General features: G+C 44.5%; 1 protein-coding gene across 5 annotated transcripts in view; it reads left to right on the forward strand.

Moving 5' to 3' along the window:
• The window catches only part of hectd4 (HECT domain E3 ubiquitin protein ligase 4), a 69,540-nt gene that overhangs the window by 14,423 nt on the left and 37,597 nt on the right, over positions 1-17,520 (forward strand). For all 5 annotated transcript variants that reach the window (XM_078952777.1, XM_023958573.2, XM_023958575.2 and 2 more), the window contains exons 26-67: positions 89-281; positions 495-599; positions 675-763; positions 842-1,014; positions 1,103-1,238; positions 1,343-1,487; positions 1,579-1,745; positions 1,828-1,974; positions 2,061-2,245; positions 2,351-2,504; positions 2,614-2,894; positions 3,043-3,229; positions 3,319-3,400; positions 3,529-3,731; positions 3,854-3,989; positions 4,130-4,312; positions 4,414-4,578; positions 4,676-4,845; positions 4,948-5,063; positions 5,139-5,242; positions 5,353-5,514; positions 5,623-5,771; positions 5,901-5,980; positions 6,184-6,347; positions 6,435-6,672; positions 8,770-8,906; positions 8,997-9,123; positions 10,193-10,330; positions 10,437-10,573; positions 10,651-10,811; positions 10,892-11,073; positions 12,503-12,708; positions 12,784-12,914; positions 13,002-13,207; positions 13,323-13,502; positions 13,603-14,993; positions 15,095-15,302; positions 15,386-15,609; positions 15,712-15,857; positions 15,957-16,063; positions 16,668-16,791; positions 17,159-17,349. In XM_078952777.1, coding sequence (XP_078808903.1) covers positions 89-281; positions 495-599; positions 675-763; positions 842-1,014; positions 1,103-1,238; positions 1,343-1,487; positions 1,579-1,745; positions 1,828-1,974; positions 2,061-2,245; positions 2,351-2,504; positions 2,614-2,894; positions 3,043-3,229; positions 3,319-3,400; positions 3,529-3,731; positions 3,854-3,989; positions 4,130-4,312; positions 4,414-4,578; positions 4,676-4,845; positions 4,948-5,063; positions 5,139-5,242; positions 5,353-5,514; positions 5,623-5,771; positions 5,901-5,980; positions 6,184-6,347; positions 6,435-6,672; positions 8,770-8,906; positions 8,997-9,123; positions 10,193-10,330; positions 10,437-10,573; positions 10,651-10,811; positions 10,892-11,073; positions 12,503-12,708; positions 12,784-12,914; positions 13,002-13,207; positions 13,323-13,502; positions 13,603-14,993; positions 15,095-15,302; positions 15,386-15,609; positions 15,712-15,857; positions 15,957-16,063; positions 16,668-16,791; positions 17,159-17,349 — 7,910 coding nt within the window. The remainder of the gene's footprint in view (positions 1-88; positions 282-494; positions 600-674; positions 764-841; positions 1,015-1,102; positions 1,239-1,342; positions 1,488-1,578; positions 1,746-1,827; positions 1,975-2,060; positions 2,246-2,350; positions 2,505-2,613; positions 2,895-3,042; positions 3,230-3,318; positions 3,401-3,528; positions 3,732-3,853; positions 3,990-4,129; positions 4,313-4,413; positions 4,579-4,675; positions 4,846-4,947; positions 5,064-5,138; positions 5,243-5,352; positions 5,515-5,622; positions 5,772-5,900; positions 5,981-6,183; positions 6,348-6,434; positions 6,673-8,769; positions 8,907-8,996; positions 9,124-10,192; positions 10,331-10,436; positions 10,574-10,650; positions 10,812-10,891; positions 11,074-12,502; positions 12,709-12,783; positions 12,915-13,001; positions 13,208-13,322; positions 13,503-13,602; positions 14,994-15,094; positions 15,303-15,385; positions 15,610-15,711; positions 15,858-15,956; positions 16,064-16,667; positions 16,792-17,158; positions 17,350-17,520) is intronic.

A 17,520-nucleotide genomic window follows, 5' to 3' on the forward strand; every position in this document is an offset into this window, starting at 1 on the left:
TAAAAAAATTAACAAACCGACTGTCCACATGATTCCTTGTATGTTTTCTCAAGTATAGTTGATCTGTTTTTTGTCCTACGTTTCTAAGGGAGGTGATTCGGCCGGATGTAATGGAGGAGGTTATTGTATCCTGTGTCATAAAACATCTAAGCCTGGTAGATGCTCTTCAGTCACTCGTCAACTATCAGTACCGTGAAGATCATGCAGAGGAGTATGACCTGGTCTGTAAGATCATGGCTGAGACCTTCAAGAAAATCAATGCGATGGAGCGTCAGCTGCAGGTAAGGTTACGCTGTACTCCCAAAGATTCGGAAATATCATTTTGCCAAAAATTGCTTTCACTAATATTAAATACATTGTGAGATTTTCTTTTAAGTAGCACATATTGTTATCAGTTAGAGGAATTAGTTTGTCGTTGATCAGAATATTTGACAAAGAACCCTTGATTTTAAGAGATGCTTTGGATAACTAAACTTGGCTCCTCCATGGCTTAGAGTGTCGCAGAGTTGGAACAGAAGTGGCAGAATGAAGTGGACGAAGCGCAGCAAGGAAAGCTGGAGAACAACACCCCCTTTTTTCATGACTACCACTTCTTTGAGGTGCTCTAATCCCGCATGCACCTACAGTTTTTTCTAGTTTTTGTTTCTTTAATCTTGCCTTCTTTCATCCTGCAGAACAAAATGAAGGAGCTGGAGTTGCTCTGTTCCCTGAAGGAGGTTCCCTTTGATTTTAACGACTTAGAAAATGTTGTTCTTGCACTGAGGTTAGTAAGAGGACGAGCTCCAAGACGAAGCTCTCTGGGCCATTCTGTGCTTTTAACATATTGGGCCTCCTTTCACAGGGAGAAGTTCTTCCAGGAGGTGAATGTGGCTCACATCAAAGACAGCACCCCACTTGTGAAAACTAAAACACTGGTTAGAAGTCTGATGAACCGCTCTGAGCTGCTTCTCCACGTTACCATCGCTCCACACTGCAGAAGCCTGACCAGCACACCTGCTGGTACATCAAGCACAGGTGAGAGAGGTTTAAAATACTTTTTCATGTATTAGCTGCTAGCTACCCCAATAAAGTGTCCCCCCAACTGTCTTCACTTTTGTTTCAGCGTCTAAGTCAGTATCAGATGCCAAAACGGTGATTCCAATGGTCAAGCAGCCCGTCTTCTTGCGCAGCATGTCTGCACCTTCGGATTTGGAGATGATTGCTAACCAAGACTTAGAGTTTACACATGCGCCTCAAAGGTATTTTTGTTTATTTCTGTTTCGCAGACAGGATGTTAGGGGTTTACTACACAAACTGTGTAGTTAATGTTTTTTTCTTCACTTTTTTTAATGTCTATCATCAGAAGACGACACCACCCGACTAGCCATCGCAGCAGCTCCTTCACCCTGCTGCAGTCTCTAGCTATGGAAGACAGCAGGGACAAGCCAACGTATAGTGTGCTGTTGGGACAGCTCTTTGCGTTTATTGGGACTTCACCTGACCAAGCTGTACGCCAATCTCTGCTTTTCTTTGCTTCAGATGAAAGTAACTAATAACTAATAGCCGGCTTTTCTCGTTTTTATGTACCCCTGTCTGTAGGTGTCAAGCAGCAGCTTTCTGTCAGCTGCACAGACGCGCTGGAGACGAGGAAGTACCCGCAAACAAGCACTCGTTCACATGAGGGAATTGCTTACTGCTGCTGTAAAAGTGGGTGGGGTCACACATCTTGTGGGGCCTGTCACTATGGTGCTGCAGGGTGGCCCAAGGTATGAAATCTAGTGACATCATGTTTATTTTAGGACAGCTTCAGAGTACCTATAAGCATTTGTTATTGTGTCATTGGTACAGAACGGAGGAGCTGACCTGTGGAGGGATGGTAGAGCAGGTGCAGGAGGCCTTTGGAGAGACCATGACATCTGTAGTGTCGTTGTGTGCTCGCTACCCCATTGCTTGTGCCAACAGTATTGGCTTGCTTTGCACAATTCCATATACTAGGTAAGCACCTTAAATTGGCTGTATAGTTACATGACCTTACTGCTTCAAACTGGGATACTTCATTGCTTTTTGTTGATTTATTGCAGGTGCGAGGAACAGTGCCTTGTTCGAAGTGGTCTCGTTCAGCTGTTGGACAGCTTGTGTAGTTTAAGCGGTCAGAGAGAGTGCAGCTCAAATGAGAAACAAACCAAGAAGCAGAAAGTAGCTACCATGGCTTGGGCTGCCTTTCAGGTGCTGGCCAACCGATGCATAGAGTGGGAGAAGGTGGAAGGTATGAAATGTCTGTAACCTAAAACATTTACATTTTTTTCTGTTATATTTTATGGGTGATTTTTTAAAAGTATTGGTTATTAATATGTCTTTCTCTTTTAAAAAGGTGGTTCCACAGATGCCGTTCATTCTGGCCTGGCAAGGCAGGTGTCCAGCCTGCTAACCAATCACCTGGCCAGAGCAACAGAGTGCTGTGGGAATCAGGCAGCTGGAAATGATGCTTTACAGGACGTGCTGAGTCTCCTTAATGATCTTTCAAGGTAGAGTTGGCTTGTATTTAAATATTAGACATGTTTCTGGCTTTATACCAAATGTATACAGTGTGTTTTTTTTAATCTATTGAAGTGTTCTTTTGCTTTTCCTTTCCAGAAGTCACATAGGGAAAGCCATTCTAAGCCAGCCTGCTTGCGTTTCAAAGCTTCTGTCTCTTCTGCTCGACCAGAGACCATCTCCAAAGCTTGTCCTTATCATCCTGCAGCTCTGTCGTGCTGCCTTGCCTCTAATGAGTGTGGAGGACTGTGGTAATGTAGCTCTACCATCATGGAGCTACTCTATAAACACCCTGGATTCAGAGCAGCCAGATGCCAACGACCCAGCCTCACGGATAGCTGCCTTGCTGCTGGCAAAGCTGGCAGATTACGTTGTCCCAGGTCTGTCTTGCTTGCCAAGAAGTAAAAACCTGTGTGTGTGTTTTTTTAAATTAATTAAAAATATCTATAGAAAAATGCAAGATTAAGCAGTTTGTTTGCTATGCTTTCCAGTTATAGATAATAATGCTAAGGGAATTTTTTTTATCAGGTTGTCAAACCCTTCTCTCCCCGAGCTTCTCTGAGCCAGACACCAGCCTGTCCCGAGCCACTTCCAAAGGGGCCATTAAGTCTGAGGATGCTGGGGAGGAAGCAGAGGCAGTTGATGGTAAACTGTCGATTTTTATCCATAAGAGAGAAGATCAGTCGTCTCACGAGGTTCTACAGCCACTTCTGAGGTACAAATTCTCTTGATAACCCTGTTTAAAATATATACATCCATGAAAACCCTGTTTTTTATATTCATCCTTTACCCTTTAAAATGCAGCAGTTCTGAGGGGCGTCCCTTTAGACTTGGCACAGGGGCCAACATGGAAAAGGTGGTGAAGATGGACAGAGATATGACAAAGGTATGAGTCTAAAAACTGGGCTAAAAAACAAAAATAGTTCAGACTTAAGATGTCTACAGTCCTTAAATGAAACTGAGCATGTCCTTAGTTGAGAGTTGTATTTGTGTCCAATTTCCAACCTCCCCTAGAATGGATGCTGTGAGGTGGTCACAGAAGAAGCATCTGCTGCTCTACGGAAGGCTAACAAGTGGGCTCAGTCTGGACTGATAGTTAGTGTTGGTCCACCTGTAGAGGCTTTGGCTCAGGAGACGGCAGGAGGCATAACCGCTGGAGACAAGAAGAAAACCACACAGACTGTTGTTTGTAGGGACAGGAATGCCGAGTTAGCCAGGTAAAATTTCAAAAATTAAAAAGAAAAAGGTTTTACGTAGAGAAAACCCCCTGAAAATCACCTAATTTTGGTAAATCTCTAAGTATGGTTGTAACATTCCTCTTTTGTTCCTCCTTGAAAAGGTCAGATCCTGTACGGCCATTTATAAGTGGCCATGTTGCCAACAGTATGGCTGCTGAGGTTATTGCACTGCTGCACAGTTTGCTGACTGCTCCAGAGTCCAACACTGCACAAATTTGGACAAGCACTGTGGAAAAAGTAAAACTTTGTCTTACTCACATCACACTTTAGAAGCTGATATATCTTGCTGTTTCCATAAATTAATGATGATTTTTTTTCAACTGTTGAGCCTCTTTTACATGTATATAGTTAAAAAATGCATTTCTCTTCTTTGTTAGGTTCTGTCACGCGCACTGATGTTTATCCCTCAGCTGGGGAAGTATGCTGAGAGTATTTTGGAGAATGGCAGCAGCAGTGGCAGAAGACTAGCTAAACTGCAAGCTATTGGCAGACAAGCTGTTGCTGCTCTCTGTGCGCTAGGAGGCTTCAAAGAAACTATTAAAATTGGCTCTGAGGTCCAGGTTAGTAAGGGGAAATAAGATGTGATTTTTGTTTCTAGATAATGGATTAAAAATGTCTGATATGTTGGCTTGTGATGAATTTCTTGATTATCTTCGTACAGGTGGTAGGTAAAGGTGTTCTTGGCAGCGTGGGCGTTGTTATGTCCATAAACGAGCAAGAGGGAATTGCAACCGTCAAATTACCTTCATGTGAGTACAGGAGAACCTGCAAAGCCTCAGATATTCTGACAGTTCCGGTGTCGCGCCTCTGCACTCCCAGATCCGAGGTGCGTATTCAAACAATGGCATGTTCGTTATTCTTCTGAAAAGTGGGACCCTGCATCTAATTAGTCTCTTTTTGTATCTTCGGCCCACTCCCCAAAGGCGCTTCCTCTCTACAAGCTCTCAATCACAGAAAAAGTAGTCCAAGCTGTGCAGTCCATGCTTCTGCCCCAAGAGGGCAGTCTGTCCATTCACACGTCTCTTCCAGCCACAGGGGATGGCTCCAGCCCAGTGATGGCTGCTGTGCGGCTGTTAGCAGAGATTCGAACTAGGTTTGTTGAATCTCCAAAATATAGGCGGTCTTTCCTTGTGTTATATGATCTACTAATGAAGGCATTATAAAATAATGGTGCATTTGTTTGTGTTTTTTACAGAGCATGCCTGGTGATGGCACAGCTCTTGGAAGACAGTTCCTTCTGTGAAGAATTTATTCAGCAATGTCCGGCTGCTGTTGAAGTTCTTAACTTGGTTGCGCAGGAGTGTAGTCCTGGTGAGTATTTGCGCTCCTGGGACTTCAACGCAATAACGCCCTGTTTACCTGACAGATTTCTGTCATCTTGTTCAGGGGAACGGCTCAGTGTGGTTGAGGCTCAGTGTGAACGAGTGCGAATGCTTTATCGAGACTGTGCTCGTCCACCCCCTCCACCTCTGCAGACCGACAGACGGCAGGTAACAGTTGCTGTCATTCTTCGTTTTCTTTCTTGACCTTTTTTTACACTCTTCATTCCAACTCTGATATGTTTTATGACGTATCCTTTTTTCTGTGATTGCTATGCCAGCCCAAGGAGATCACTTGGTGTCCATCCAGAGTGTTCCCACCAGTCCGTGCCTGCATGTTCTCTGCCCGACTCACTTCTGTCACTTTTTTGGCTGACCCAAGTGCAGGAGGAGGGCTGCCTCGAGGAACCTTTATCTATGCCACCTCTCCTATACCAATCCAGGTTAACACACTGCTTTAACCTATGTTTGCCGTGTCTTTTAGAACAAACAATAAGATAATATAATCACAGGAAAACCTGTCCAAAAATAACGTTTATTTTCTTTTTTAGGCACCATCCTTTTACTGGGAGATAGAAGTTGTCTCCTATGGAGACTCTGAGGAGGACAGTGGCCCCATTGTGTCCTTTGGTTTTGCCACAGAGGCAGAGAAGCGAGACGGAGCGTGGACCAATCCCGTTGGCACATGTCTATTTCACAAGTATGTACACTTGGGTATCAAATAAGATATACTATTTTTCCCTCTTGTTTTCCTGACTGCTGTGCTCTTTTGTGTTTCTAATTGTGTCTTCTGGACTGTGTGCGTGTTTGTGTGTCTCGTCTGCGGCAGTAATGGCAGAGCGGTGCATTATAATGGCTCCAGTCTACTGCAGTGGAAGAGTGTCAGGCTGGATGTGGCTCTACTTCCTGGTGAGATGGGATGAATATTCAGTCTTTCCTGTTTCTTTTATTCAGCACAAAGATCCATAAAGCTGTTATGGATGATGTGTTAAGGAGTTAAAATAAACTATTCTTAGGCCTTGTACTTCATACTCTTTTCTTCATTTTTAAATACCTATACACCAATAGTTTGCATGCAGTCTTTGCTGAGAAAACGTGTTTTGCCAATGCAGGTGACGTGGCTGGAATTGGCTGGGAACGCTCAGAGGGCACCCCTCCACCCCCAGGTCATGCCCCCAAAGGCAGGGTCTACTTCACCTACTGTGGCCAACGACTCAGCCCATTTCTGGATGATGTAGCAGGTGGAATGTGGCCTCTGGTCCACATCCAAAAGAAGGTCTGTTTTTATTCAAATCGGAATTTTTGTTAACCCTTCAGTCAACATGGAACCCTAACATGTTGATAATTGTGTCACTGATTGCAGAACTCAAAGATTCGCGCGAACTTTGGAAGCCGTCCTTTTGCATATGCAGAAGGCCAAGCTCACCGGAACGCAGCCGATTTGTGTGTAGATCTTGCGGAAGAAATAAGTGCAAATTTTGAAGCACTCCCCTTTGCCATGGCCTCAGACAGTGACAATGATGCAGGTGCAAGTGTTACCTCAGACTCTGGCTCCCATGGGCCACCTTGTCGAATTGCAGCTGTTGCAGTTGCTCAACAGCGTAAGTCGCTCAATTCATGGTTACAGATTTTTGTTTTACTTGTGTATTTATCATGAGTCATTAATATCGAATTACATAAATGCCAAAAATTGAAAGGGCGTAAAGACAACTGAGCGGGCGTATTTAGAAACTGAGTGAGTGAACCTTAAATCTGTGATGGCGCAATTCTAACCAAGCGACCCCGTATTTTACAACTGAACGGCTGAAATCCTAACTGAGCAGGGATCCTGCTCGGTCAGTTCTCCTTTGCGCCCTCACCTGGATTTACACTCAGTGTTAAGGGGGCGTTTTTGTCACTTGGGGGCGGCATTCAGGGGTGTGTTTGTCACTTAGGGGCGAACTGTGAAACACCACTGTGTAAAAATCAATAATCTTACAAAAAAATCATAAAATTATCATAAAGCATATTATTGTTACAATACATATTTTGTAGGAAAGTCCATCTTTATTTTATCTTGTTGCATATACTTTTTCAAATTTTAATAGATATGAATCATGACTAAAGTTATCAGTAACTTGACATGACCTTATTGTCATACTAAAATAAAGAATGTCAATAGTTCACTTTGTTTATTTATAGGAATTTTTCATATTTACAAATGGATCAGATTTGGTCAAAAATCCTCAATAGCTCTGAAGATGCCAGAATTTTTTTTTTTTGCATAATCTTTATTTTAGTAGGAAAATATAATATAATATAATAAAATAAAATAAGGTCATGATTAGTCAGTACAGGAAGTTTTGTGTCAGTACAGCATCTTCAAAGCCATTGAGCATTTTTGACCAAATCTGATCAATATTTAAAAATGAAAAATTCCTAACAATAAACAACGTGAATTATGACATAATCTTTGTTGCAGTAGGACAATAAGGTCATGATTAGTCAATACAGGTAGTTTGGTGACAGAAGCTTTAGTATCTTCAGAGCTATAGTGCATTTATGTTATGATTCATATCTCTATTAAATTTAAAAAAACTATATGCAATAAAATGGAGGTTGACTTTCTAACAAAATTTAGTATAATAAATAATAATGTAGCATGACTATGCTGACGAGTCTTCATTACCAGTTCATATAAATATAGACATTTATTCGCTTTTTAAAAGTTCACTGATTTTTACAGAATGGTGTTTCACAGAGGTTGCACTTTATTGACGGTCCCTTAGCAGCCGGCTGCTGCATGTTTGCATTCACAGCTTAAAGCGAACAATTCTGATTAAAAGGCAATAAAAACGATCTTTTTTCTTTAAAAATGCTTTTGTAGTTCACTCTCTGTGTTAATACAAAATGAGTGAGATACTTGCTGACACATTTGAACGTTTATCAGAAGAGTTATTGAAGCAGGAAGTCCGAATCTGTGAAGATCTAATTTAACCGAACTGCAGCTGCTCTATTCCCGTGTTCCTCCGCGTAGCTGATAGCTGCAGTTTAAACTATGCCTCATAATCGTGTCTCTTTGCATTTCCAGGGTTTCCAAACGAAGTTGTTCTGCATTATTCACATATCTGCTCCTTTGTACTATGGGGGGGCGGGGTCTTCTTTCACGTCCTCACCTCTCTCCATACCGTCATCATGCTGTTCTTAGATCCTCTTTACCGAAGTCACACAACAACACATTAGGGCCGCTCTGTACATTTTGGAGAAAATGTAAGACCTTAAGAACCATAAGGTTGTGAAAGTACTGAATATAGAAAATATGATAAAAGGCAGAGAGCTGCACGCAGCTCAAGAGCCGCCTGTTAACCCCCCCCCGCACTGAAAAATGAAGGTCCCGCCCCTCTGCCTCGCCGATAAGCCAAGCAAATTTCAGCCAATCAGATCAACCAGAAAGGTTCCTGCCCCAAAAGTGACAAAAACGCCCCCTTAACACTGAGCGTAAATCCACATGAGCGCGCAAAAAGGAATTGACCGCGCAAGATCACTTCTCAGTTAGAATTGCGCCTGCGCGGTTTGAAGGTTCACTCACTCAGTTCCTAAATACGCCCGCTTAGTTGTCTTTACGCCCTTTCACTTATTGGCAGAAACGTAATTCCATACATTAACCTCTGGCAAGTTCTACTTCAGTTTGCTTATTACTGTTTTTTTTACTGTAACAGAGTACAACAGTGACCTCTCATGCCACTACAAGGTTGAGCTGAGCTATGAAAACCTGGTTACCTCTGGACCTGAGCCCCATCCCCCACCTATTGCAGATGATGAGAGTGACGATGAGGATGATGATGATGTCCCAAGAGTAAGGGACATTTTCCAAACTCCAATAAGTCCAACTAAGTGTCTGTTTTGACATTTTCTCATCTAACTGGGATTTGGTTTTTCTTATTAGGAGGATCATTACGCTCTTCTGGTGAAGGCTTGGGAGACGAAAGTGTTCCCTACAATTCGGAGGCGATTCCGTAACGAGGCAGAGAGGAAATCAGGGCTTGACCAAATTAAGGGAGCCCTGCAATTGGGTAAAGTTAAAATTATGTGTGTAGACCTTGCAGAAGAAAATAAGTGCACATTTTAAAGCACTCCCCTTTGCCATGGCCTCAGACAGTGACAATGATGCAGGCGCAAGTGTTACCTCAGTTACAAGTAAAATTATTATTATAAGATAACTAATCTGTAATCTCATAACATATCAACATAGCGAAAAAGAAAAACTAGCTACATTTTTGACTATAGGTTTATTTATGTCCCAAGATTTTGATCTTTATCCAGGGCAGGTATGGGTTGGAGGTAAAACAGCTGTCTCCCAGCTATTGGGATGGTGGTTCAGTTACCAATAGTTGACAAAAGCCTCTATTTTTGACCCATTCTCTGAGGGAGTGGTTAACTGATGTCACAGCAGTTTCCCTCAAAGCTTAATTCCCAGGAGGAAGGTCCAATATTTTTAAAGAATCTTTGGGATGACCTCATTAGAGATTAGAAACTCTGAACTGGAGGTGTGTTTTGGCAGGGGACAGAACCCCTTCCGTGCCTCTAGTGGTTTAGTGTTCATGACATGGTGTGGGAAGCACTTGGACTGAAAATGGTTAGAAAACCACGAAGCAAGCTTGTACATCTGCATTGTGGGCTAAACCAACACAAAGTATTAGTATTTATTCCATTCATCAATCTCCTTTTTCTACGGTCTGCCCTTTTCAGGGTCATGGGGGTTGCTGGAGCCTCTCCCAATTACTTTAGGGTAAAGGTGGAATACACCATGTCCAGTTTTCCAGTCCATTGTAGGGTTACACACACATATTTACACCTAATTAGCAATTTGAAACATGTTTTTGGACTCTGGAAAGAAGCTGCAGTGCCTGGAGAAACCCATACATGAACAGAGAGAACATACAAACTCCACTCAAAAAAGCTTTCAGGATTTGAACCAGGGCCTTCATTCTGTGAGGAGACTGTGCAAACCTCCAAACCACCGTGCATTCAGTATTTAATTTTAATTTTGAAAGAGCCTCCAAATGTGCTTCATCGGTGTTCAACGTCCTGTTTTTTATACCTCATCTGTAAAAGTCTCATTCTGGGATTGTCTGGAAACAGGCATGGTAGATATTGCAAGGCAGACCGTGGAGTTTCTTTATGAAGAGAATGGTGGCATCCCTCGCGATCTCTACCTTCCTACAATCGAGGACATTAAAGATGAGGCCAACAAGTTCACCATTGATAAAGTCCGCAAAGGTAATAGAGACGCCTGCATGAAATGTAAAACTCTGCATGCCATCTCATCTCCTAAATTGCTCATAAATGGCACTTTCCCTCATCTCGATTACGTGTTTACACACAGGGTTGACCGTGGTCATCCGCTGCCCTGACATCAACAACACCACCAGTTCAACGGGGGGAACAGCATTGCCTAAATTTGCCATCAGAGGCATGCTGAAGACCTTTGGTTTGCACGGAGTGGTGCTGGATGTGGACTGTGTAAGAAATCCAAAATGTGCTTCATGTTTTCTAAGTTCCGGTCCAAACTAAACTGGATTCATTATGTTTTTCTGAAGGCAAATGAACTGGTGCAGGTGGAGACTTACCTGCGCAGTGAAGGTGTTCTGGTCCGATACTGGTACCCCATTGAAATGCTCGAGCGCCCGCCCGCTGGTTCTCGACGCACCGCAGCGAATGGTTTAGTCTCACTGGACAGTAGCAACATTCAGATTCATAGGTAACGTTATTTCATAGGGTGCGAGCATATGTTTTTAACCACGTACCTGAGAATGAATCTGACTGTCTGCTTTGCTTCAGGGAACTTCTTCGCTGTGAGAGCGCGCTGGCTCGATTATACTGCCGCATGGCCTTGCTCAACATCTTTGCTCCCAAGAATCCGCACACATTCACTCGCCTCTTCCACATACCTGCCATTCGTGACATCACTTTGGAACACCTGCAGCTTCTTTCCAATCAGCTGTTGGCTCCTCCCCTCCCTGGTAAGTGTCAAGGGTCTGCTCAAATTTTGTTTTTTTTTTGCTTTGGGATGGTCCTATGTGCATGAAATGGGGTACTTAGATGGCGCTTTTCTACCTTCTTTGAAGGTCCGAGCATTTTTACAGTCAGAGTCCCATTCACCCTAGACTCACACATTCACCCACTGATGGCAGCTAAAAGTGTCTGAATGGAGGCTATATTATTGATACTCCAATCTACCATTTAGGTCCCTTTTCTCCAAATTATAGAAAGCACAGACTCATTGTTAATTAAAGGAGGGGCAATAATTAGCAAAACATTTAAGGCGGAACCAATCTTTACCATTCACATTTGCTTTTGGGAAACATTGAGGTTGCACTTTTTTAAGCTTGGATGTGTTCGTTTTGATTCTTGTGCACTGTTTTAATAAAACAATGTAGCAACAGTTGAAATTCCTGCTCAATTGAATTCCTGCTGAGTGCAATCCACTGTTTTATAAATGTTACAAGCATTTGTTTTAAATTCTTACACCTTGGTGTTTGCCTGATAAACAAGTATGGGTTAACTTAACAATAAAATACAATCTTTATAGCATGGGTACTGTATATAGCGGCTGGGATGAGGGTCAGCGCCGCTAAATCTGAGGCCATGGTCCTTGACCGGAGAAAGGTAGTTTGCCATCTCTCGGTGGGTGGAGTGTCCTTGCCCCAGGTGGAGGAGTTTAAATACCTTGGGGTCTTGTTCACGAGTGAGGGAAGATCGGAGCGTGAGATTGACAGGCGGATCGGAGCGGCGTCCGTAGTTATGCGGTCGCTCTATCGGTCCGTCGTGGTGAAGAGAGAGCTGAGCCGAAAAGCAGAGCTCTCAATTTACCGGTCGATCTACGTTCCAGTACTCACCTATGGTCATGAGCTATGGGTCATGACCGAAAGAACGAGGTCCCGAATACAAGCGGCTGAAATGAGCTTCCTCCGTAGGGTGGCTGGGCGCTCCCATAGAGATAGGGTGAGAAGCTCGGTCACCCGCGGAGAGCTCGGAGTAGAACCGCTTCTCCTCCACATCGAAAGGAGCCAGTTGAGGTGGCTCGGGCATCTAGTCCGGATGCCTCCTGGACGCCTCCCTGGAGAGGTGTTCCGGGCATGTCCCACTGGGCGGAGGCCCCGGGGAAGACCCAGGACACGCTGGAGAGACTACGTCTCTCGGCTGGCCAGGGAACGTCTCGGGGTCCCCCCAGAGGAGCTGGAGGAAGTGGCTGGGGTGAGGGAAGTCTGGGCATCTCTGCTCAGTCTGCTGCCCCCGCGACCCGGTCCTGGATAAGCGGAGGAAGATGGATGGATGGATGGATGGATGGACTGTATATAGTTCCACCATGGCAAACTGACATCATATGTCTCCTGTAATGTCATTTGTATCTCAAAACTGATTTTCTCAATTCTTTTTTTCTTGCGGCAGATGGCACTATTAGTTCTAGTTCTATTCTACTGGCTCAGTCTGTGCTTCACAACCTTGAAGGCCAGAGCTGCTCTCCCACAGACCTGTTTTATCAGGGTAATGCTCAGCCCATTCGGGAATGGTTGACAGTGGCCATTACTCGTGCCTTGCATCAAGGAGAGGAGAGTCTACTGGATCTTACAAAGCAGATCTGCTGTTTTCTTCAGGTCAGCTTCGCTGTGAGTTAACGCAGTTGTCTCCAGTCACAAAGTGGTGACCATCTTTGTTGTTGATTTGAACAGAATGCACCTGAACAGTTCACATCAGAGGAGTTCCCTGTTTCGGAGTCAAAGGTTAGCATGGATGTCAGTTTTCCAGGTGCTGCATTTGTGATTGTGTCCTGCAAAGAAAGCCAGCTTGGCTGTCGCAAAGAGTAAGTTGCTTCTAACTTTGACAATCAAGAGTTACTGTGTCAGTGCAGATGTTGAAAGGTTCATTGGTTTCCTGTCTTTTCTGCTAGCTCAAGTCTGTACAAGGCTCCCTGGGCTCACGTGATGGTGTACTGCCTGGGTCACAAAGTGCGTAAAAATGGTCAGCTAAATCTAATGGAGGCTGTGTGTTACCCTCTGGATGCCTCGCCAACCAACACAGGCCTTACCCCCCCTCCCACCACCAACCAGTACCCCTCTGTCATCATACCAACGGATAAAGTGCACATTAAATTAGGTAAGTACTTTAAGTACTTACTTAAAAGATTACTTTTTAATGAATGCAGGAGCTTTTTAGAATAAAAAAATACAATAAAACCGCACTCAAATTGAGTTTTCTGTTTTCTTTGAAGGAGTGTCGCCCCCTCCTGGCGCTGTACTGGTGTTGCATTCCTTGCCACTAGAGTTCCCTCTGGCCATGGCATTTGCTGAGCAGCTACTGACATGGAAGCTGGGAGAAAGTATTGAGCGATCAGAGGACGAGTTGGACACAGTGCCCTCTTCAGTGCTGCTGCAAGTGGTGGAGCTTCTAGGTTTGATGAACTTCCTTATACTCCACTGTCAACGTTCTGATCTGTTGAGATAAAATGCAGACATATAATGTTTAACCTTTTTTTCCCCTCCTGCTCAAAGGTGGCTTGCTTTGGACCACTGACTTGGCTCCCTCCATTAAAGAACTCATCTTTCACTTGCTGGCAGAGCTTTTGAGGAAGATTCATCACTTAGAGCAACGGAAGAGTCCTACTGGTCTTTCCAGCTCCATTGCTCTGCTACTTAACCCCTGCCTTGCAGTGCTTATGGCACTGCAAACAGAGCTCCGCAAGCTTTATGATCGGGAAACTCAGGGCTGGACTGCTGGAGTGGCCGGCACTGGGGGGTCTTCATCCGGAGGTATGCCGCTGGCTTTGGGGGCTGAGCAGAGCCGGTTCTCAACGTACTTCCACGCCCTAATGGAGGTGTGTCTAGCTGTGGCAGAGGTCACTCTTCCATTGAATGTTGGCAGCTCTTCAGTGGGAACGCTGTCCTCTAACAGTGCTCCCAACCTTAGCGATTCCTCCTCATCCTCCTCATCCTCGCCAGGCCAGACACCCCAGAGCCCTAATTTGCTGTCCAAACGAAAAAAGGTAAAGATTAAGCGGGAGAGAGCTGCAGCTGCAGTGGCAGCCGTAGTTTCGGGAAAACGTGGAAGCGGAGGTGCGAGACTGTCAGAGAGCGACAGCGCCCTTCTCAACATGGCAGGCAGTAAGCCCGAGGACATGCTCTGGTTCCACCGCTGCCTCACTCTCCTCATGATCTTGCGGCACCTTGCCAGCAAGGACCCGCAGGGTCTGAGTGTGACCTGCGATGCAGTGACGGACGCCTGCCAGGCCCTGGTGGGTCCCACTGCCCACAGCCGGCTCCTCGTGCTCTCAGGAATCCCCACTCACCTGGAGGAGGCCGTGGTCCGAAATGCCATTCGCAGGGCGTGCAATTCGCACGGAGGGCTCTTCAAAGACGAAATCTTCATCCCCCTGCAGGAGGAGGATCCCAAGAAGAAAACAGGAGATGCAGCGGTAAGCCCTCAGGATGGCAAGGGAAGTTCTGAACCTGAGCGTCCATTTAATACCAGTGGAGGACCTGGAAGTCCTGATAGCTCCAGCAGCGTCACTCCAGCTATGAGTGTAAGTGCTTCGGCTTCCACCAGCCAGACCTCCATCTGCAGCTCCTCTCAGGGAGTTTCCCGCACGGCCAGTGAACTTTCTGTTGATCAGGAGCCAATAGCGGTTCCTCCTCTTTCTCATGCTGCCGCTGCGGCTGTGGCGTACACCCAGCAAGGCGCGCACGACCCTCTGACGGTGTCTAGTCAGGAGAGCCTTGATACCTCTCTGTGTAGCACAGGAAGCCTCGGCAGTTTGGGCAGCCTGGGAGAGCCTCTGGAGAACACAGAGACGACCTCGGTGGATGGCGCCTCTCTACAAACAGTCGCTTCCATGGATAACAGCGCAGCCACAGCCAGACCCATCAAAGGCTATGCAGTCATTGAGGTAGGTTGAAGTTATAAATTATTGATGGTTTATCAATTTGATTGTGGATTGATCAGAAATACTAAAGATTGCAAGAAAACCCCATCTTCTCCTAAAAACAGGTTCGCTCTCGGGCCAAAGTGGAAAAGATCCGTGCCAGCCTTTTTAACAGCAGTGACCTGATCGGCTTGTCCAGCTTGGAAGGAGAGGAAGAGCTAATGGAGTTGACAAATGAAGAGATCCTCACCGCTTCCAGTGTTAACCAAAGTTTGTTCGACACCCAGGGGAGCTCTGCTCTTGAGGACTACTTCCTGGATAAATCAATCAAAGGTTTGTGTTTGACTCTAATCAAATACGCGGAGTCATTATTGTTTTCACTTGAAACCTAAAGTATTTCATTTGTTTGTTTCAAGGGGACAAACTTGTACCCGGAGCACGAGACGTTCTCACAGACATTTTTAAGAGCTGTGTGCAGTCAGAGCAGATGCTCAGCCTCACACCAACCAAACCGGTGAAGGTGTCGGACATTTACCTCAGCAAAGAGCAGATCAACTCTCAGACTCCAGGAAACCTGCTTCATACTTTCTTCACTAATATCCGGCCTCCCAAGAAAATGCTTGAAGATCAGCTTACTCAGGTATGTAACAAGTGATTCGCAGTAAAACTCTTGTTAAAAGAGGCTTTTGCTTAGGCTGTCCCTGAATAACTTTTTATCGTTTAACAATTCATTTCTGCTCAGATCCTAAGAAAGTATGGAACAACCAAGCCGAACAAGAACAAGTACAGCAAGGCAGGAAAAGAACAGCATCAAGGGAAGGTAGTGAGTACCAAGAGACCCATTACCAAACCTCCAACAAAGGAAAAGTCTGTACTCAACAGCGTCAGGTGAGTTACTTCTCTCAAATTAAATTAACTGTTTGCAAATAATATAGAGCTGCAGTCACTACAGTAAAATATTCATTGTTTTTTGCTCCTCTTCTGCAGGACTGCACTGAGTGAGAAGAAGACAGTTTTAAAGCCCAAATCCCCAGAAAAATCCAGACCTCCTGATGAGAAAGATCTAGAAAAATCCCCTGCCAAAAAAACTGAGGGTCTGTAAAAATGAAAGATGTGCTCTGATAAGATTGGTTCTGTTGCATAGAAACAATACTGGGCCTCATTATGAGGAAATGCATTGTTTTACCTCATCAGACATACTCTAAGCCCTCAGTGGCTTTCATTAGTGAAATTTCTCCTACTTTGTGATTGCTCGTTGTTGCATAATTTGTTCACATCCCGACTGTTTCCCAGATGCAAAGATCTCTGCTTCTTTTCTTGAAGTAGCATTAATGTTCCAGATTTACTGCATGCAGCTTCCAAAAATACTAATCCACCCTCCAGCAGGGTAGAACTTCAGCACTAAGGTGAACGATATCAGGCAGGCAGCAGTTCCTCTGCAAAAACAGCACTATTTTTAACATCAAAGCTTTTGCAGAAATATTGATGTTTCCTTACTTTTACGTTGTTAGCAGACATTTGTATCCATGTTTCCTCTCAAACTGCTTCACCTTCAGCATGCAAAAATAAAGGCTGGAGGGCAAAGTTATGATGACTAATTCTGTTAACATACATCTAACTGCTGCTTTATCTAAATCTTTGTCTGTTTTTACGTTAGGATCCACGAGCCTGCTCACAGTTCCCTGTTTTTTGTTTTAGTTCCAGAGGAAAAGTTCTTGACCCTGGAAGGCTTCCACAGATTTTCTCTTGATCGTGCCAAGCAGGACGTCCGTAGCGTCTGGAGGGCCATTCTGGCCTGTGGTTATGACCTTCACTTTGAAAGGTGTGTCAATCACCACAGAGGTGCTCTACCACAGCCTGAATACCGTCACATGTATGCAGGCTTTATCAAAGCCAATTGGAAATCACTTCTTAAAAGGCTTGAGAAATTCAGCGGCAAGACACTTGTGTTTCCCTGCTTCCTTTTAAATTCATTCTAGATGGTGATGGAGTATTTAGACTCTGTTTGATTACAAGAAAATGTTGTTTTACTGCTAAACCAGAATTACACCACTCATTTATGCACACTTGTATGTCTATTTTTATCTTTTCAAATGTTTTTTTATAGTCTTTAATAATGCATATCCTCAAATTTTCCTTTTTCGATTGACTTCCGCTCTGTCTTTAGAAGTATCCCTCTCTATTTTCAGATGCACTTGTATTGATACTCGTCACGCCCAGAAGGCTTCTCGAAAGTGGAGCTTGGTGATGGATGTGGCGTTGGTGCAGTACATCAACAGATTGTGCCGACACCTGGCTATCACGCCAGCCAGACTGCACCCCCATGAAGTGTACCTGGACCCCAGTGATGCTGCTGATCCCCGTGTGGCCTGTCTGCTCAGTAAGTGCCAGCCATCATGACAAAAAGAAAGAAAGATTGTACAACAGAAAAAAGGAAATGACTGAATCCAGCTCTTCTTTTTACGACAGAGTTGGATTTGCAGGAATCCATTCTGAATGTGTATTTTGTATTGTAGAGTGTAGAAACTGGAGAAAATGCTTCAGGTTGTAA

The sequence above is a fragment of the Oryzias latipes genome, chromosome 9 (assembly GCF_053564925.1).
Source record: "Oryzias latipes strain Hd-rR chromosome 9, Olatipes_Hd-rR_3.1".
Taxonomy (NCBI): Eukaryota; Metazoa; Chordata; class Actinopteri; order Beloniformes; family Adrianichthyidae; genus Oryzias; species Oryzias latipes.